Source organism: Syngnathus leptorhynchus, unplaced genomic scaffold (assembly GCF_054491065.1).
Source record: "Syngnathus leptorhynchus isolate UIUO unplaced genomic scaffold, UIUO_Slep HiC_scaffold_774, whole genome shotgun sequence".
Taxonomy (NCBI): Eukaryota; Metazoa; Chordata; class Actinopteri; order Syngnathiformes; family Syngnathidae; genus Syngnathus; species Syngnathus leptorhynchus.
Genome location: NW_028232614.1, coordinates 4,860 through 25,903, shown reverse-complemented (window position 1 = coordinate 25,903; position 21,044 = coordinate 4,860). Strand labels below are relative to the sequence as shown.

Here is a 21,044-nt window from a genome sequence, read left to right as displayed (position 1 = left end):
TAATACATTGATGGTATGATTTTGTTTGACATTTCCTGATCATTGTACTACAATATTACAAATAACCCACTGTAATTGAAATTAGTAAAACATAAAATGCTGCATTCCAGCTGGGTAGCATTTGTCTGTTGAATACTGAAATATGCTCTGAATTCACTGCGGTTAACAAGGGATAATCATACCACAGCTATGCTATTTTCCAGCTAATTTACTGAAGAAAGCCAGACAGGTTTGGCAGACATACTGGAAGCATTAGCCCTAGTTTTCCTCTGAACCTCATCCAACCATTCAAGTCTTACAGATTGGAATTTCCTCCTTTCTGAGCTCTCAGTTTCAGCTGCCCAGTAAAGATAAGCAGATTTCTTTTCAGGTAGAAGACCTTAAAATAGTATTTTTTATTAAGACTTATTAAATATATATTATATTCAAGAATGTAGTCTAATCGACCCTGCATCTTTTTTTTAATGTAGGAAAAACCGTGGACGTTTCTACCATGCATGTTTTTTCTTTACATGTAGGAAAAGCCGGGAGACGTTTCCTGTCATACACCTTAAAATATAAACGTGTATTAATACAAACCTGTGTTAATTAACCTGTATTAATAAAAAGCAGTACCTTCTCCTTGAAGAAGAGATGGATCCAGCAGCTCCATCATGTACTGGATGTCCATGTCCAGCTGAGGCAAGTCACATTGTGCTACCACATACGTCAACATGGGCAGGAAGTCATCAGCGCCGTACATCCTCCCTGGAAGGAAGCAGACGTGTGGGTGAAAACGGGTCAAGGGAGGGGCAGCAGACTTTGAGGCAATACAGCTACATCAATGCATAGTCTTTGTTTGCAAGCTCAAAATCATTTTCAAACCAAATCCTTACTCCATACCTGAGTTGTCCTGCATGATGGTGTAGATGAGCTTGCATACACGTAACAGCAGTGACACCTTTTTCTCAGGTGAGTACATCTTCCTCATGCTAAGGAACTTGTGTCGAATCTTCTCAATGGCCATAGCGTCAGGTGGTACCGCACCATCCACTCCCAGCTCCTGAGGCCTCTTGGACTTAGCCAAGGCTAAATTGTCTTTCATCTGCTGCCAATCTCCACTGTTCACCTATTAAAAACGAAACTTAAGTTGAACCTGGTTCTTCTTGCTCCAGAATTACATTTAGAAGCATTGCAATGACTACTCAGTGAGTGTCAATGCTTTAACATTTGTCACCTGTGTCATCAGGTTGACTAAAAGTTACCGCTTGATATGTTAATAGCTAAATGTAATTCAATGTCATCATTCAGATCCAACATCACAATACTCTGTATACAAAATAAAACACATTAATGAAAGATCCTGCATTAAAAGACATCATTTATGTTTTGAGAAAATAACATCAATAGACACTGCCGCAAATTGAATTTGCATTTTAACTGTACTTACATGACCTGGACATTTCCCCGCTGAGGGACAAATAAAGGTTATCTGATTTTATTTTACAGAATGTGAACTGGTTGACTCTCCTTTTGTCCTTGTCATCATACATAATGTGACACTGTGAAAACAAATGTAAGATGATCTCTCACCTGAAAGTCATATAAGGCCACGTCGATGAAAGTCTTCAGAGGCTTCAGCACACACTTGTGCATGGCCTTTTCCAACACCTGTTCTGTTGAATGTGAAGCATCACATAACATTTTTAGGTTTTAAAAGCAAAGTCCTTTAACAGTATACAAATTGATTCGGTTGAGCAGTTAAGCAATTGATTATGACCGCTGAGCCATCGTGTTGGAGAGAAAAAGGTATACCATGACAGAGAGCATTTTTCTAACTCTCCCCCCCAAAAAAGGAAAAAGCTCCCACAAAAAAGTCATTATTGTGTGTGCATGTTCTATATGTACTTTGGTTGGTGTGGCCCTAATGTTGCCCGAAGGATGTTGACACTATTCTTTGAGTCTGTGGACACAGTAGGACAGAGTAGCTCTGAATATTTGCTAAGCAGTGAAATAATTGTGACCAATATTAATAACAGAGGTAACCAGTGGTTAGTCGTGACATCAGCAAAATGTTATTGTTGCTGAGTCATTAGTAATGAAATTGTCTGTTCAAAAAGTGTTCAATACAAAACCAGGCTTGAGTCATCAACAGTCTGTAGGGGCTGTCTTATGACATCAGAGGGTTAAATGTCAGTTGGCACAAACAGAATGAATCACTTTTCTTCCAAACAAAGCTTTGCTGTTATTGTCCACAATGAACAAGAGTGGAGTGAAAAGTCATTCACACAGTAATGCATTGCTTTGGTCTCATCATGTTGCTCACATATGTTTACAACATATTGTCCAAATAATATTTACCAAGAACTTAGATTACCAAATCCACTAGTGCCTGCCTATTAAATGACCCTCAGATGTCAGCAATGGGCAGAGAAAAAAATTACCAACATTTGGAGGCTAAGAATAGAAGTCATCAAGACACATCCCGCTGCCCTCACTGTAATTCAACACTAGCTCTAAAGCATATTCAAACTAGTCATGAGTTCATCGAGTTCTTTTTTGCAGGGGTGTCCAAACCCGGTCCTGGAGGGCCGCAAGACACATCTAAAACAGGCAGTATAGCGGGCCTCCAGGAATAGTGCTGAATAGATTTTTTGATCCCTTTCAATGTCATTCAACTGACTCAACTAAGTGGCCACTACAGCTGAGCTGCCACTGGATTTTACTTCCTAAATTATTGGATATCATCTCACATTATAGACAAGCGATACTGAGTGACGTACTTCTCATACGCTTGCGTCAGCACAACATGACGCACAATCATATCAACTTTAAAAAGGTTCTTTTGACATTATAATCCTTTCAAAGACGTCTAACAGATGGAATAAATGCCTTACCAATCACATCTTCAGGAATGAGCGACTCTATTGGAGGGTCCAGCTCCGAACTTTGGCACAAGTAAGCTTTCATCTGCGTCATGAACTGCCTGAGTGTCTGCAGAAAATCCTCCCCTGAAGTGTGGCAACCCCGATTCTCCTGAACAAAGCTAATATAGTCTTGGACCAGGGAGCCAAAATATGAACTTTTATTCCTGGACAGCTCAGCAATCTTTTTCACTGCCCGTCTCTCTGGCGTCATCAAGGAGGTGAGCATACCACTGACCTTGCGTAAGCGTCCCTTCAAGGCCTGGGGAAGAATAAATGATCCCCCGCTTAGACTCACACCCACCCTGCGCCTCCTCGCTTTGAAGGACTGACGGAGACGCATTTCCAAGTCAGCCTCGAGGCCCACCCCATAGTCCTCCTCTACTTCCTCTTCACCATCATCGTCATCATCTTCATCATCATCCTCACTTGTGTCCTCTACTGTGTCTTGATGGTTAAGGTGGCATGACTGGGTGGAGCCCATCCCCAGGGAGAACCCGGGAGATTGTGAATATTCCAATGACTCAGTAGAAGAAGTCGACATGCTCATGTCACTGAGTCGTTGAAGTCCTCTCTTGTTTTGAATCGATGGACTCACACTGCTGTTCTTGATCGGAATATCATCCAGAACGCAAGCAGGTGGCTTGACTCGAGATATAGCTTGGGCAATGGTCTCATCATCAAGGGCAATGTGGCAGTGTTGGGGCATAAGTGGCTTATTGGGTCTTGGAGGTGGTGGGTTTAAAGGCACGTGGATTGGTGATCTCCCTGAACCTTTGAGTGGGCTGCTAGGTTTAGCACCCATTGTCGGTGGAGGCGGAGCGGGGCGCCTGGTGGGGGCCCGCTGCTGCTTTGGGGCCACAGGAATGGCCACTGGCATGCTTTTGGGTCTGGTGGTAAGTGCTGGAGGTCCAGGTGGAGGTGGGGCCGGTCGCCTGCGAAGCATCAAGCGAGGTGGAGGTGGTCGTGGAGGGGGGTGCGATTTGCGATCCACTTTTATCTCTTCTTGGTGCCGCTCGCGCTCTTGGCCGCCGCCGCTGGTGGATTTCATAGACACATTTATAGTGTCGTGCAAAGATAGATTGACCTCACAGTGATGGTGCTGCCGAGTTTGGAAAAACAGTGGGTTCACAAAGCAGAGAGTAGCACTGGAATGCCTTTTTTCACTTCGAGGGGAAGAAGCCCGGTGACGTAATGTCGGTGGTGCGCTGTCACAGTGGGGCTCAGTATGATGACGCTCCGACCCTTCTTCCTCAGTGGTCCTGCTTGTCCGTTGGGGGCTGAGAGTTCGGCTAGAGGGTCGACTGGGAAGGTGGGAGGTCGGACGCTGGCTGCACAGGGCAGAGTCCCAAAAGCCTGTAAGAGAGACAGTTTAACACGCTAACAATTCTGACTGGCATACAGAGCTAAACATTCATTCTGCACACTCCTTTTCACAACCTCATTCTCTTGTGTCTCGCACCACCAGTCCAAAGGTTGTCCGACAAGTTTTGAAGTTGAAGTGTTAAATGGGTATTTCCTTCTTCTTGCTGCTGGCCAAAACTCACTGACTCAGTCCTGTGTCTCTTTCGCCTAACTCGTTGGTGTGTCAAAGCCACAAAGAGGGAGTCGCCAATGTTATTCACAGAGTGGGCGGGCACTCAACAAACAACATAGCGGACACATTTCCAGATTGCTCCATTCCACTGTCCGCTTTGTACTGTCTCATGTTTAAACTGAGCTAGAGTACAATGTCATCTAGTTCCTGGATTATTCATTGTTAATGCTACCATCAACCTTACATATATTAATATATAGCGCTTAAAAAGTGTCAGTATGTCATTTTCTATTTCACTCATTTGTAACGGCCTTTTTCAATCCTGCCTTTCTTTAGTGGTGTCTGAACAAAGAGATTCTACAGTAACTTAGCATCAGCCCTTCAAAAGTAACATTGTGACCAAAGTGAAAAGGACTAGCAGAAGTTCACGTGCACCAGTTAAAATATTAGCCCCACCGGCAGGCTAAAAAAGGAAATGAAGCTGTTACATTACTGCACAGCTGCTGTCATATGTCTGCCCGTGTCTCCAGATTGAAGCATATGTGTTCATGCAAGCAACTAAATCTAAAGCTACATGTATTACAGAAATAGAATTGGATAGTCATTTGTCATTATATGACTAACATGTACACCCCAAATTGTCACATTTTGTTTCCATGATGTAGTTGACATTTCAACTTGATCTCATTCTTGATGTTATGAAGACTGGATAAGTGTTTGACTGTTTATGGTTTTAATTTCATTCATATCTTGTTTGAAATGTCTATGTTCTTGTATGTCTGATTTTAACTCCATGGACAGCACTTTGTATGGAGATTGTTCTTTCTAAATAAAGTTGAGTATTAATGCGAGACTGTACTAATGTTGTTGGGACAAAATATTGTCGTCAATGAGACTCTATCATGTGAGGAAGACGAGACGACATGCAATGAAACTGCTGCTCACAAACAAAAACTGCCTTGTCTACAATAAGTGTGCAATTTCATAAAGGCCCTTTTTACAATATATTCATGTAAAAATTGTTTAGTTTTAAGCAACAGAAGAGGCATTGATTTCAAGCCACTAACCACCTCCATATCGTGGAATGCAACCAAACAAACTACAATAACGGCATTGCATGCAGTGGAGACGCTGAGCCAGTTCAAGGGAGTATCAGAACAACTTCACACCATTAAATTTTCTCAAGCCCTAGGTCACCAGTACGTCAACATTTTCAACATCTAACCAAGCCTGTCACATCCTCACTATTTACAGCTGAGTAGCTTCATTCATTCATCAACTCATCTCAAAATATTGGGATCATATTTTCATTTATTTAGAGCTGCCACCTTTACAATACAATGGATTAGACTACCTGGTCCAAGTTGAGCCACCTCTTCCAGATCTTTTTGTGTCTTGGCAGATGCAATGGCTTCTGGGAGTTTGAGAGGGATGGGCAAGACATCCCTAAAGTAATCAGATATATAAAATTAAGAACAAACATTAAAGGGACAGTTGAGTGAGCTGAATGTTGGCACTTCTATGATGTCAGCACTGACATTGAATTTGTAGTTAATTAAGGGCTTTTTTGGGATGAGATTCACAACAAACTGGCCCACCTACTTTTGGACCTTGCGACCTGTTTTTTTTTTATCCATTTGAACCTATCTACGTCACGAGACAGAGGTAAGCATTGTAATCTGTATTGTTTCCACGGTATAGTTTGTCATGTTCTGTTGTTACCTAATGTCCGAAATGGTGATTAATTGCCACCAAAATTCAAATGCTCAAATTCTCTTGTTTGACCGACACAATATTCTGGATTTACTTACTCAAATGTGAGCTCTTCTGAGCAAAACCCATTATCACGTCCAAAAACAAAATTTAAAAAAAGGTATTATTTTTGTGAATTATTGGGATATTACGGACATACTGTATCAAAAACGAATTCATATTTATGACTACACAGTTTGTTCAACATTTTCCTCAATGCTCTTTATTCCCATTATGATACTGATTATCCTGTTGCATGAATTACCATTTTAATCAAGGTATATGGCATATAATATGAATGCAAAATGACATGTTGCAATTGTCTTTGCAATTCCATGGTTCATCTGTTACAATCATTCATATGATCTAAGTGGTTGCAATCTGCATGTAGTGCAATAAAAACAGTCCAAATGGTAATTTCATCATCCCTCAGTAGCATAGTATCAAAAAAAAGGAGAGAAATTGTTAAGTACCTGCTTATACAGTAGAAAGCCACGAGACGAAAAAGATCTGCAAAGCTGATTCCAGATCCATCGAGAGAAAACGCTATAAAGCAATCAAACATGAAGATATAAATTGTTTTCAATGCAACTTTAAAAATAATAGAAAGTCCCATTTCGTATGTAATGGTGTCAATGTGAGTATAAATGGTTTCTCTGTTATGTAGGCTGTGATTGACAGGCAGACAGCTGACCGTCTTGTCTGCCTTTTGCTTTAAGTCATCTTGGCTTTGTGCAACCCTCAATAGGTTAAGACTACAGATAAAAATAAGGATTTTAAGTGTTCAGTAAATATCTTTCTATTTCAATGTGTGCAGATTGGGAAATGCAATGGTGAGCAGATGACCCACACGTGCACACCGTCACTTCCCCTTGTTGAACATATGCAGTCATATCAAGGAAATGTGACAGCTGCTATGAGATCATCCATTGGCACGGAGATACTTCCTTCACATCAATGACATTGCAAGCAACAATGGTTAGGAATATCTGACATAGCATATGTATAGGACCTTCAATAAACCGTACATTTTTTCCAGAAGAAAAACAAAGGCTTTTGTGTATAGTAGTCTCACTGATGAGAAAATTTCAGAAAAACAGAAAAAAAGGAATCCCCAAAGGTTAAATCAGTAAAAAATTGGGCCACTACCAGGACTGACTAGATTCCTAGCTTCTTCATTCTTGCAGCTTTCAGGTCCATATTGGACATTCTGATTCAACAAAACACCAAGACGATTAATAAAAAAGATAAGTGCTGCTCTTCCTGCCTTGGCCACTTGGAGACAGTATAAGACAACTGTGGGCACCACTAGAGTCAAGGTGATGTAATTTACCGTTCAAAGCAAATACTATGCAAATCTAAAGGTCATTGTGTGTTCACGTCAATAATGGGCAGGATTTGGATTTCTATTTTCGGCCTTGCAACAGGCTGTGGGTGCCGTAGGGACAATGGTTGAGAACCACTACAATGAATATCTAAAATTTAACACATGTAAACAGACCATATAAGAATACATACTAACATGCATTTATTTGTCCTTTGCAAAGAACAACAAATATTGATGCTGAACTGTGAAGCCCAAGTATGTATATTCATGTCTTAGACTGCCCACAGGGGGCCAAGACGCGCACACCAGAATTGCAGCACAATTAAAGGAGAAAGTGTGACAACTGTATATTTCCTCTAAATTACATTTCCCAGTAAAAATATTATAGGTATGCTATTTTTTGTCATTAAAAACACATTCCAAAATGTTGGATTTTTGGGGGCGGGGGTTGATGTTTTTTTAATTTATTCCAATCAGGAAAGATAATTTGTGATACAAATGTTTTTGAGTTACAGGTCAAGGAGTTATTTAAACTTGTGCCTCAAAGGCACCACAGTATGTTACTGAAGCAAAAAGAGCATGAAACTTACTATAGTGGCTTTCTCTGACAGGAAAGTGGCTGATGGCGCTTCCTGCCACATCCTCTTTCAGACGCACAGAGAGGATCTTCCTCTGGAGAGTGACTGACTTCCTTACCAAGAAAACCTGCATTCCACCACCAAACAATCACGATAGATTCTTGGGTAAAAAAAAATATAGGTTGTTAATATTCCAGATCATGGTTCTCACCCCTGGTGGCTGTTTAAGGAGGATGTGTTTGGCTTCCTCTTCACTGACTGACAGCAGCAGCCACACGGTGTGTGTTTTAGTCAGTCTGTCCAAGACGCTCATCCTCCTTCGTAATGAGTCATATCCATAATCCCTCTCGCACCTCACGCTGCCGCGTTGAGGGGGTTCCAGGTAAATGCCATTAACCTCGCCACTCACTTCGCTTTCTAGCCTGACAAAGATGTGAGAGAAAAAAAATTGAGTTTTGATCCACCTGGTACTGCAAAAAAAAGTGACACATTGTCCAAGTCCAGTCCAAGTTGAAAGCAATAAGTATTTTAACAAAATCGTAAGATTGATACCCTTGCGTGTCCGCAGGCTCCTGGTCCACTGTGGGAGAGGTGTGAACCATCTCCTTCTTTAACTCCCCAATCTCCAGCGCAAATGCATCAATCAGCTGCAAGAATAAATAATGAGAGGCTCAATTACTCAAGTAAAAAGGGAATTCTGTTATTGTTTGTTAAAGGGCATAGTAAGCACTCAACGCACAAGAGGTGGTTGCTCGGTTCACAACCATTTTTACAGTGGTGCCGGAACATGACTGTTGTATGGAAATTGGAAAATATATATCTTATTACTAACTTGCGCTAACAGTCAGAAAATGGTAGGATGAAACACTTCTAGGCTGTAAGAAATCATAGCATTTCGTGCTTTTCACCGTTTGTATTTTCAGAGAACTGCATCATCAAGTCTATATTAATTTCCATTTACACCCTTTCAAACCTTTCTTTAAACTAATTAGAGAAAATTCTTACAAAGAAAATAATGAATCAGGCTCAATGTTGTTTTAGTGGCATCTATCAAGAAATGTTTTCTTGGAATACATCCGTGCCATGTGACAGTGTTGCTTGCTAATAGCCATACAATTGCTGATCAAATTAAGGAAGGCCAGATCATAAAACGGGTTTGTAAGGTGACTATATGATCATTTTTACGTTCCAAATAATGGAATTTAACTTTTAAAACAATTAGATTTAAGCTACAAATGCCTGCCAACCCATCAAGGGTGAAATTTGATTGTAAATTAACAAGTAAACGTTTTTAGCAGCTTATTCCAGGAAAGATTCTGTGAGCACTGTCATGAATTTTGGCTTATTGTTAAAGAATAACAATAACGAATAAAGAATAACCCCCCATCATATTTTTCTGCCCATTATGTGGCATCTGGTTGAAATGTCTAAAACAAATTGTTCAAAGCCAAATGGTAAACAGAGGTGAGTATTCTTGAATACAAACACATTTGACTGCTGAAAGAAGTTGTCGATGCAGTGATGGATAATAATTGCTATTACCACCTCTCTCCCATACTTTTTAATAAACGTCATCGTTAATACACAAAGTCAGCAAAGATGTAGCTAACTGGGTTTTGTCATAAAGTGATCCCACACAGAAAATTGAGATCAGCACAAAATTCATTCAGGAAATACATTTCGACCTGGTTTCATGAGACGAAATGTAGGGTCAGTCTTCTGTGTTGATTCCAAATGTAGCATGTTCCAAAGTTATAAATGATCTTGGAAAACCACCTCAATAAAATCCTTCTCAACCACTGTGTCCTTACCTTAAAAAAGCTGCCGCTTCGAATCATGGGGGCATCTTGTGGATTGTTACTTGAAATCTGAGAGTCCATTTTGTCTTCCTTTTAATGTGGACAGAGTCTGCTTTATGGGGGTGTGTTTACATCTGCATCACAGAGTGGGCCAGAGCTCTTGTTTACATCTGCGTCACAGAGTGGGCCAGAGCTCTGTGGGTCAAACATGCACACATACACACGCACACACATGCACACACACACAAACGCATCAGTCCACATATTTCAGCGGTGATACAAAGGGAAGAGGTTTCCACTCTATCCAGTTTTGAATAGTAAGTCTGAGTGTGCCTTTTTCTTAAACTCCCTGTAATTATTCTGCTCATTCTTTCAATTTAGCGCCTCCACCCTTTCTACCACTCTCTGAAGTCACTTCTTATTCAGGTTTTATTATGCTCACTGTCATGGTGACTTATTTTCTCACCCATATTTCTTCAAAAATTCAGACTGTTTTTATTGCCTCACATTTATACGGTAATTGACTTTCCATTTTACCAAGCACCACTTCCAGTCTTCCTACCTTAATGTGTTAATGTGTAATGTGTTAATACAAGCTTAGACAAGACATTTCCAACTAACACTTTTATCACATTGCTCATAACTGGAAATACTTGAAATACAGACAAGGTTAACAATATGATCATTTTACCAAACGGGAAGAATCAAATTTTAATTAAATATTCTTGGACACATTCAATAGATAACTGAAATCTTCCCAGGGAACACTCTAGAAAATAATAATGGTCACCAGTCAGTAACAGGGCTCATATCAAAACTCTTTTTCATACCATAGGCCCTATGGCATAGGGCATTAAAGCGCCTTCAATTAATTTAGCATGGATGTTTTTGAACTGTGGGAGGAAAATGTATGACGAGGACAGAATCCATATGAATAACACACAAACATAAAGGTCAGGCCGATATTCAAACCCAGAACCATAGAGGGTTAATGAGATTTGGATGAAATCTTATTAGTTATTTATTTATAGTTATTTTTATCAAAACTGGTTATAGTCATTGAAGTAGTAGAAATATGCAATCCACTCCAAATGTGATGTGTTCTTTTCCAAATATCCTCTTGGGAGACAACTACAAGGAAGTCGTACAGTACACCTCATAGGTGTCAAACTCGGGGCCTGGGGGCCAGATACAGCCTGGGACATCATTTTATGTGGCCCAGGAAGAGAAATTTTGCATCAACTTTGTGCAAAATGACAAATCGTCTTCACTTTTTACAAACAGATATTGCTAGCAATTTCTACTACCATTCATCTTTTTAAATTATTTGGACAGTTTTTACAAGTGTCTGATTTCAAAACTAGTTATTCATCAGTTTGTAATGTAGCCCAGTGGTCCCCAACCACCGGGCCGCGGACTGGTACCGGTCTGTGAGTCACTTGGTACCAGGCCGCCAAGCCGTATAGAAAAAAAAAATATTATATACAGTGGAGCCTCGGTTTTCGAACGTCCCGGTTCTCGAGCAATTCGGTATTTGAACAAAAAATGCGAGATTTTTTTTGCTTTGGATGTCGGAAAAAATTCGATTGCCAAAACTTGCGAGATGAGCCGAGAGGACCCGCATGCCAACTGACTCCGTTCGTTATTACATTGTCGTTACTCTGAGGATTGCATCAACTCTAATCATGCCTTCAAATGAAGTAAGTGGGAGCAGTAAAGCAATCCTAAAACACAAAGATGTGATAGTGAGTGCCCGGCACGCTGCGGGCGGTTGCCCGATCGGACTAAATTAAGCTCCCTGCGCACTGAGGTCCACTTAAATTTTGGAAAGTCCATTAGGACTTTAAAAATATTTTCTACATTTTAGCGACCGCTCTGTCACAATAATGTGACCAGTGCAGTGCAGTTGCGCGGTCGGCGGTGCGCTACGTTGCGCGTTCGGCGGTGTGCTGCAGTTGCCCAATCGGACAAAATTAAGCTCCCTGCGCACTGAGGTCTAAATTTCGGAAAGTAACTCAGAACTTTAAAAATATTTTCTAAATTTCAGCGGCCGCTCTGTCACAATAATGCGACCAGCATGGTGTAGTTGCGACGCGGTGCGCTGCAGTTGCACGATCGAACAAAAATAGGCAAATTAAAAAAATGACGGGTTTCTTTTTGCTTGGAATGGATTAAAGTTTTTTTTTTCCATTATTTGTAATGGAAAAACATGATTCGGATTTCAACGATTCACTTCTCGAACAGTCTTCTGGAACGGATTGTGTTCGAAGACCGAGGCTCCACTGTACAATCAATTAGTTTAGGTCAAGACGCTAGTCCTGGTCACGTGACATGTTTCCCCAGTCGAGCCCGCAAAGCTCGCAAAAATGAGTAAGAATTTATTTTGAAAAATATAACAAAATTGGCAATTCTCTCCTAATTACATCCATAGGTTCAGGTCAAGACGCTTGTCTCGGTCACGTCACATGTCACCCCAGTCGAGCCCGCGAAGCAAGCACAAGTGAGCAAGAAACAGAGATGTTTGGAAAGCTTCTTCGGAAAGGGAAAGAAGCCCAATGAGGAGACGGAAGAAGAAGAGGCTACAACTTCTAAGAAAAGGCAAGCTGCAGTTAAAAAATATATTTTCTGGAGTCCTACTTAAAATATGGATTCATTGCCACAGGTGACTCTGACGCGCCAAGCCCACTCTGCATAATATGTGGCGACAGGCTAGCTAAGGCAACGAAACCTTCAAAACTGCTTCGGCACATGGAGACCAAGCATCCTGCATTAAAAGACAAACCTTAACCACTTCGGGTGTCATTGCCTCCGATTACGCCTAGATGGGACCGGCTCGTTTCTGAGACACAAGCTCAGTGCTCCCACTAATTCAACGTAATGGTGAGTTTTATTTTCATTCGTACTTGCTTTTATGCCAGTCGTATCATTTTATTTAATCGTATAATATTATATTATATTTATATTTGGGCGGCTTGGTGGCGCACTGGGTAGCACGTTCGCCTCACAGTTAGGAGGGTGCGGGTTTGATTCTACCTACTACGGCCCCCCCTGTGTGGAGTTTGCATGTTCTCCCCGTGTCCGGGTTTTCTGCGGGTACTCCGGTTTCCTCCCACATCCCAAATATATGCTTGGTAGGCCAATTGAGCACTCCAAATTGCCCCTAGGTGTGAGTGTGAGTGCGAGTGCGGATGGTTGTTCGTCTCTGTGTGCCCTGCGATTGGCTGGCAACCAGTTCAGGGTGTCCCCCGCCTGCTGCCCCATGACGGCTGGGATAGGCTCCAGCACGCCCGCGACCCCCGTGGGGACAAAGCGGTTCAGAAAATGGATGGATGGATGGTATTTATATATTTATTATAAATGTATTATTTATTTATATAAAGGCCGGTCAGTGAATATTTCTGACACGTAACCCGTCCGTGGCGCAAAGAAGGTTGGGGACCACTGGTGTAGCCTATACTGTATACTGTTGTCTATATATTTACAGACAACGTTGACAGTCATAATAGCTCTCCCCGAGGGAAACTATGACTACAATACGACTGGCAACACAAATGAGTTTGACACCCCTGGTCTACCTACTTAATTCCCATACCCCAGCTTCCATTTATACATTTTGCGTGACATGGATTTAAGTCTTGAGAAAATGCCTTAAGGATGCCGTAAAATAGTCAAAATAACAACTGTACATTTATTTCTTCATCTGTGCATGTTTTACCATCCTTGACTTCTTTTCTACCTTCCCCCACCTCCATCTGTTTTGCCAAACCTTCACCTCTTTCTGACTCGCCCCACCTCTTTCTTGCTATCCAGGCTGAAATCATTAGGTCAGTTCCTGGCAGATACATCTCTGTGTACCAGATATGCACGTGACTCACACAGGAAAAGCACAAGCCAATCCAAGCTGAAGGGGAGGAAGGAATGTGTGAGTCTTAGTTCACCAACATGAAACAAGAATTTAGCGCTGTGACAATGTCAATGTTATAATAATTAACAAGACAAACAGCAAAAGTGACCATAAGACTAGACTATTCTGCAACGTTTTGTCATACAACTTGACGCAATCACAAAACAAGAATGATTTTGTTACCTAGCTGCAGCTTCTCAAATATGAGGACTGACTGTTTTTTCAGTTGTTTTGCTCATTCTCATCTTTGGAAACCTTTGGCTTAGAGCTATAAAAAATAAATAAAAAAAAAACATCTAGGAAGTGGGGAACATTCAATCCCACAGCGGAATGTCCTGTGGAGCCTTTTTTGTCTTACTGTCCTGCTGGCTCACTGTGTGTGTGTGTGTGTGTGTGTGTGTGTGTGTGTGTGTGTGTGTGTGTGTGTGTGTGTGTGTGTGTGTGTGTGTGTGTGTGTGTGTGTGTGTGTTTTAACAGCTGGCTCAAATGACATTATGTTGACCTGTTTAGATTGCAAATTAGCTTAACCTGAATAAACAGCATCTAACTGGTTGAGTAGTATGGTCCACTTGAAGGAAATGGCTTCATGACATATTTAATCCACAATCTATTCAACACAATCTACCAAATTCTGAATGACATTTTGAATTTAACAAACTGTTCTTCAACTTGGCACGGGACTTGTTTACATTTGCAAAATGATGTGATCAATTGGTGAACACAGCTACATGTATTGAAACACAGACATATTGGTAGGTCATATTAAGGGTGGAAAAGCTATTGATTTCGCTTGGTTTAACTCTCTTGTAACACAAAAATATAGAATTTGAACAAGGGTGTGTAGACTTCTTATAGCCACAGTAGAGTGTAGTAGTCTAAAAGCAAAGTCTCGTTAATTCTTGCTTGAATGCATGAACCGAAATGAGACACCGCACTCCCCTTTTACACAAACTTTATTGTGCTTTTCTATAAAACACAGCCAGCAGGACCTAATGTTTGTTAATTTTAAGTCCACGCTGAATAATTTTCATTCAGAGTAGTAGCATAAAGACAAACTTTATTTCAAACAAATAAGAATACCGTAATTTTTGGATTATAAATCGCGTTTTTTGTCATAGTTTGGGTAGGGGGGCGATTTATACTCAGGAGCGACTTATATGTGATTTTTTTTTTCACAAATTTTTAAAATTCAAAATCCACGATGTGGTGAAACCGCGATAAACCAATCGCGATGTAGCAAGGGATTACTGTCGGGATGACGAAGGGCCCCACGTACTACCGGCATCATTAGCGGCTTTGTTTGTAAGTGACACGGAGGACGAAGAGTTTGAAGGATTTAATGATTTGGAGTGACACAGAAGGTTTGAAAAACTATTACGGCTTTTACGCACGCCCGATCCTTCTTGACGGGAGCTCTCTTTCACCTCCGTGGATGGAAGTCGGGGGCTGGCGCTCGGCCGGGTGGCTGTCCGGGGACGGTGGATGGGGCTCGGACATGGCTTTTACGCACGCCCGGTCATACTCTACAGAGCTTTCTTTCCACCTCCGTGGCTGGAAGTTCAGTAGTTGTTGGCTCGTTGAACTCTTGTTTTGTAAATAAAGAGCCGTTTACCAAACTCACGTCTTTCCTGGTACTTTGTTAACGCTACAATATAGTTATATACTAGATCTCTGCAGCGCACGCGCGGCGTTGTTGAGATAAAGAGCGAGGAATTTGATCGATGGATTTAATGATTTGGAGTGACACAGATGGTTTGATAATATTGTTTTAATATGATAGTTATTTGAAATATACTTTATATATCGTTATATGGGTCTGTGGAATAATTAGAAATGCAACTTACAACGGGTCCGACGTGAGCATATGCGGCGCATATGCGGTATTGTTTACATAAAGCATGATTGATGGATTTAATGAATTGGAGTGACACAGATGGTTTGATAAACGTGTTATTTATTTAATACTTACTTGAATAACTCTGAATGTTACGTCAGGCCCGTTCTCAGCTCCTCGTTTGTGTATATGTCACGTTAGCATACGGTATCGTTTAGCCTGTTGTTGCTGGTTCATGTCTGTTTTTGGTGTTGGATTTTGACAAATAAATTTGCCCCAAAAGTGCGACTTATACTCCGGTGCGACTTATATATGTTTTTTTTTCACTTTATTGTGCATTTTATGGCTCCGGAGCGACTTATAGTCAGAAAATTACGGTATATGTTTTTTGTAGTATACTTCGTGTTAGTACCGAAATGAGAGAAACCAAAAAACAGCCTTTAAAGTAACATACATTAAGTTTGGCAAAGCACTTCTGCACACTCTGTAAACTAATCCTCACACCAGCGTCACTGTCTGAGACCACAGAGAAGAATCTGGGTCAGTGGTTCTGCCTGATTTCAGCTGAGCCGACTGGCCCATGTTGTTTTGGTTAGAGAGGAATTTTTTCTTTTTCTTTTTGGGGGAATGCAGAGGGATTTAACAGTGTTTTTCCTTTCAACATGTATGTCAACACTACTGGGATGAAATGTTTCTGTTTCAAAATAAATTTGCAGCCATTTATGCCTTCATTGACACCTTTAAGGACTTCCTCACTGCATCGATTATCCAAATCATCCCAGAAAAACCCCCAACGCACGTGCGCAAACACACGCGCACACATGCACACGCACGCACACACACACATTCACACACCTAAATTTGCTTCCACGTGTAATGTGCGATCTCCATGATTAAACAGGCAAAATCCACCTGCTTTTATCCATCTCAGGGCACCAGTCACCAGTTTTCTGCAACAGAGCTGTGATTGCTTGTGACCTGAGATCTGGCAACTATGATGACATTTCCATCTGACATCAAGTGGCCGCCCCCTGAGATGGATTAAAAACAGTGAATTTACCTGCTTGAGTCTTATTCCACAATATTAATCAGAATGCCGTGTTTAGGCAAGTGGGGCACATGCAACACATTAGTGTAAAGAAAATTGTGGGGTTCAGTTCTTCTTTAATGTGAAATGGGAGCTAGAGCTGTAAACACCTTATTGTGGACAAGTCATTTTGTAGTAAGTAGATAGTTTAATAAAAAAAATACCTCGATCAATTCCTTTGATCGAAACTTAAATGAATAAGCAACTTACAGATTTACAAAGACAGGGGGCATTCGTAGAAAGTTCAGGCATGTTCAGACAGGTCTTAAATACTTTTTTAACAAGATCATGGAGTGGAATTACGGGAGCAGTCATGGCCACATGCATTCCTTCTCCAAGACGCTAAAACCGTTCATTATTGTGTGATGAAAATAAATTAACATTCATGATGCGGTCAATTTATGCAAAATAATAAGATCGTGGAGTGGAACGACGAGAGCAGTCACATGCATTCCTTCTCAAAGACACTAAAATCGTTCACCATTGTGTGATGAAAATAAATGAACATTCATAACCCGGTCAATTTATGCAAAATGACGTTTCGACGCTGCATCCGTATTAAATGGAAAAATTGTAAATAATCCAAAATCTAGTGCATGCGATGTCTCGGTTTGACACCACCATCAGAAAATATATATTTTTTTAGCTTCATCCGACCGTTATATGACCGATGCCACGGGTCTTCTGGTGTGTGAGAAAAATGTTTTGCTTACCTTTCCATAGGCCTATTCAAAGGGTCCTCAAACATCCATTTTGCCCCGCATTCATACGTCCACCAGTGCAGAATGTTTTCGTGTCTCCTCTTTTCACGGAGCAGACGCCAGACGTCTGCAAACTTCACCAGAGTTGTTTACACACGCGTTCGCTCATATTCTTGAATATAATCCAGCAGACGTCCTCGTTTTTGTCTGTCGATGAAAGTAACAATAACTTGTCTCTGTGCGGCAATGATTCACGGCTGTGACGTTTCACGCGTTACTCGCACACAAAGAAAATTTGATGTTTTTGTCGCGCATCACCTTTCACTTTTCATCGTCGAATACATTTTCTCCCCCGATCCACGTTTTGTACTATTCTCCCCTCTAGTGGTGTAAAATCGGTAAAAACAAACCCAAGATATTTTAATCACCGGTTTGATTTACACATTTGGGTTTTATACATCTAAAGAAGAATATGACACAATAAAGAGACCTCCAGTTCCACCAAAGAAATTACAAGTCAGTGTCACAAACTATGGCAAGGGTATTATGAACACAATCTAATGTTGTGACTGTGTGGTTACCAAGTAATTGTGATGTCAAAATTGCCACGGCTGGTTTTCAGTGGATATGTTTCTTCATAACGACATGAATTACTTGTATCGAAAACCCATTATACATGATACATAATTACTTGTATCCAAAACCTTGTGGTTCAAGTGCATGTAAATCTGTTTAGTGCAAGAGTTTTTGCATAGTCTCTTACTAACTAGGAGTTCCTGCCCCAAAACCTGCAACATCCAAAAATGAGGGTACACAATGAGAATTGATGAGACATCATTAGCTTTAAATTAGGACATCATGAGCTATAAATTAACTTACATCTAAATAATGTGAATGTAATTGCTTGTTAAACGTTATTCCAACATCTGCTTATAGTTGCTCATCCTTTTGAAATGTACAGAATCCCTTTGAAATCTACAGAACAGTAACAACAGTGCTAAAAATACATTAAAACAAGTCCAGCAATTCTCTGTCGGCAAACTGAGCAGCGTTTACATGGGTTCCAGGTCTTCTGAACATGAGAAATTAACATGTGGAGGGTTAACATTACTGGTTGCTCTTCTAACAAATGTCCTAAACTTTTAAGCAAGATTGTTTTCTAAGAATCCCTAGAGCTAAGAATCAATGGCATCTTTCACATGTTGTTTGAAGACATGCTTAATGTAGCAAATACTGTTTACAATAATATGTCATTAGGCCCAAACACAAGCAGGAAAATGAAAATGGCTACAAGCATTGCTCTATTGACATCTTAAATCATAAAGATGAATTCAGTGTCAGTGATCCAAATTTTTTATTTGAAGTTGAAGTTTATTTCTGAACATAAGATCGACCAAACACAAAATCACCTTTTCACATTTTCACATAATTTCATGCCATGCCAATAAGGCAAACAAATCAACATGTTCAAAAAGGAGAAGGGAGAAGCTGTTGCTGGTTTTTTCCTACCCCTTTTATACATCATAATTCTTAACATACAGTCACTTAATTTATCAGGGGAAGATAATTTTGGAAAGTTTGGAAAGTTGGATTTTGGAGCAGTTTATACAATAATATTCTGGAAAGAAAAATAAATAAACAAGATTTAGACTATATAGCTGAAAACAGACAAGCAAAAGATTTCAATTACTATAATTTTCTAGTGTAAAATTTTTAAAGTGTTTTTTGAATTGGGAAATGTGTTTACTTTCTTTGATCATTACAGGTAACTTATTCCATAGCTTTACCCCATTGACACATATGCACATGCTTTTGAGGGTGGTGCACACCTTAGGTTGTAAAAGATTCCCTCTCCTTCTCAGACTGTAAACACTTTCTCTTTCTATGAACCATTTTTGTATATTATTAGGGAGTAATTCTTTTTTAGCTTTATAAATAATTTGTGCAGTCTTGAAATCTACCAAATCCATAAATTTCAATGTTTGTAATTTAATAAATAAATTGTTTGAATGTTCACAATAACCAACATTGTTGATAATTCTAATTGACTTTTTTTGCATTGTGCATACCGTCTTTGGATCACTGACACTGAATTGAGGAGACAATGTGAAAGATAAAATGTCGGTACTTTTGGTTACACTTGTATTAAAGTCCCAATGATCATCGTCACACACACACATCTGGATGTGGTGAAATTTGTCCTCTGCATTTAACCCATCCCCATGTGATTTTGATCCATCCCCTGGGGGAGAGGGGAGCAGTGAGCCGCTGCGGTGCCGCGTTCAGGAATCATTTGGTGAACTAACCCCCCAATTCCAACGTCACGACTGTGACAAGTCAATAACGCTAAAAAAGCTAAAAAAAAAAAAACTGTCTTTATCCGTCGACATAACGGCAAAGTTATAAGAGCCCTCGCCTCATATTCAAGAGGAGCTGGTTCGACACCGTTCTTAGTACGTGTAATAATTTTTTCTTCCTTGTCTGTATGTATATACCTTAAGAATATTTTTATTGTTATCTTATTAAGGATATCTTATCTCGGGGTTTATTCAGACCAGACAAGAGTATTTTAGTCCGCTTGTTTGGTCCGGACCAAAAGCGGAGTTGATTATTTTTGTTTTGTGCGGTTCCTTTTCAGATTGTACATTTTTTTACTTTTGTCTGTTATTTATGCATTTTTACATTTGGCACTTGTCTCTTGCATTCTTGCACTCTTGTACGCTGCTGTGACAAGTGAAGGAAATGACAATAAAGCAGACTTTGACTTTGAAAATCATAGAAAAAGGAGAATATAGACCAACTTGCAGTTGTTCATTTCTCTCCCCTAATTGTTATCCCTGTCAGGGGCGGCGCTCGGTGGTGGCCAGGTGTGGCTTTGGACACGGTCCAAATGGAGACAACAGTTGTAAATCAAAATTGTCTTCTTTATTTCTATGCGGCAGTATCAAACAGAATGCTTTAGCATACTGCTTTAGCATAATGTTTTAGCGAGGCCTCACCTCCGTGAGTCGTCACCTTATCGTGGTGGAGGGGTTTGCGTGCCCCTATGATCCTAGGAGCCATGTTGTCTGGGGCTTCATGCCCCTGGTAGGGTCACCCATGGCAGAAGGGTCCTAGGTGAGGGGCCAGACAAAGCACGGCTCAGAAGACCCCTGATGATGATTACAATAAATGGACGTCGTTTTCCCTCGCCCGGACGCGGGTCACCGGGGCCCCTCTCTGGAGCCAGGCCTGGAGGTGGGGCTCGAAGGCGAGCGCCTGGTGGCCGGGCCTTCGCTCATGGGGTCCGGTCGGGCATAGCCCGAAAAGAAAACGTGGGTCCCCCTTCCAATGGGCTCACCACCTATAGGAGGGGCCAAAGGGGTCGGGTGCATAGTGAGCTGGGCGGCGGCCAAAGGCGGGGACCTTGGCGGTCCGATCCCCGGCTGCAGAAACTGGCTCTAGGGACATGGAATGTCACCTCTCTGGCTGGAAAGGAGCCCGAGCTGGTGTGTGAGGCAGAAAGGTTCCGACTAGATATAGTCGGACTTGCCTCCACACATAGTTTGGGCTCTGGTACAAGTCCTCTCGAGAGGGGCTGGACTCTCTTCCACTCTGGAGTTGCCCACGGTGAGAGGCGTCG

General features: G+C 41.0%; 1 protein-coding gene across 1 annotated transcript; it reads right to left on the bottom strand.

Annotated features, from left to right (window-relative positions):
- Positions 1–615: 615 nt before the first annotated feature.
- LOC147036189 (ras and Rab interactor 2-like) lies at positions 616–20,604 on the bottom strand (the record flags this gene model as incomplete). The annotated part of the gene is made up of 11 exons (XM_085905322.1): positions 17,435–20,604; positions 9,909–10,091; positions 8,650–8,744; positions 8,309–8,519; positions 8,110–8,224; positions 6,666–6,738; positions 5,795–5,886; positions 2,877–4,259; positions 1,573–1,655; positions 883–1,108; positions 616–747 (listed from the first exon to the last, which is right to left on the bottom strand). Coding segments are annotated over exons 2-11 (2,479 nt in total), but the record flags the coding sequence as incomplete, so codon positions are not given.
- Between the last annotated feature and the right edge of the window lie 440 nt (positions 20,605–21,044).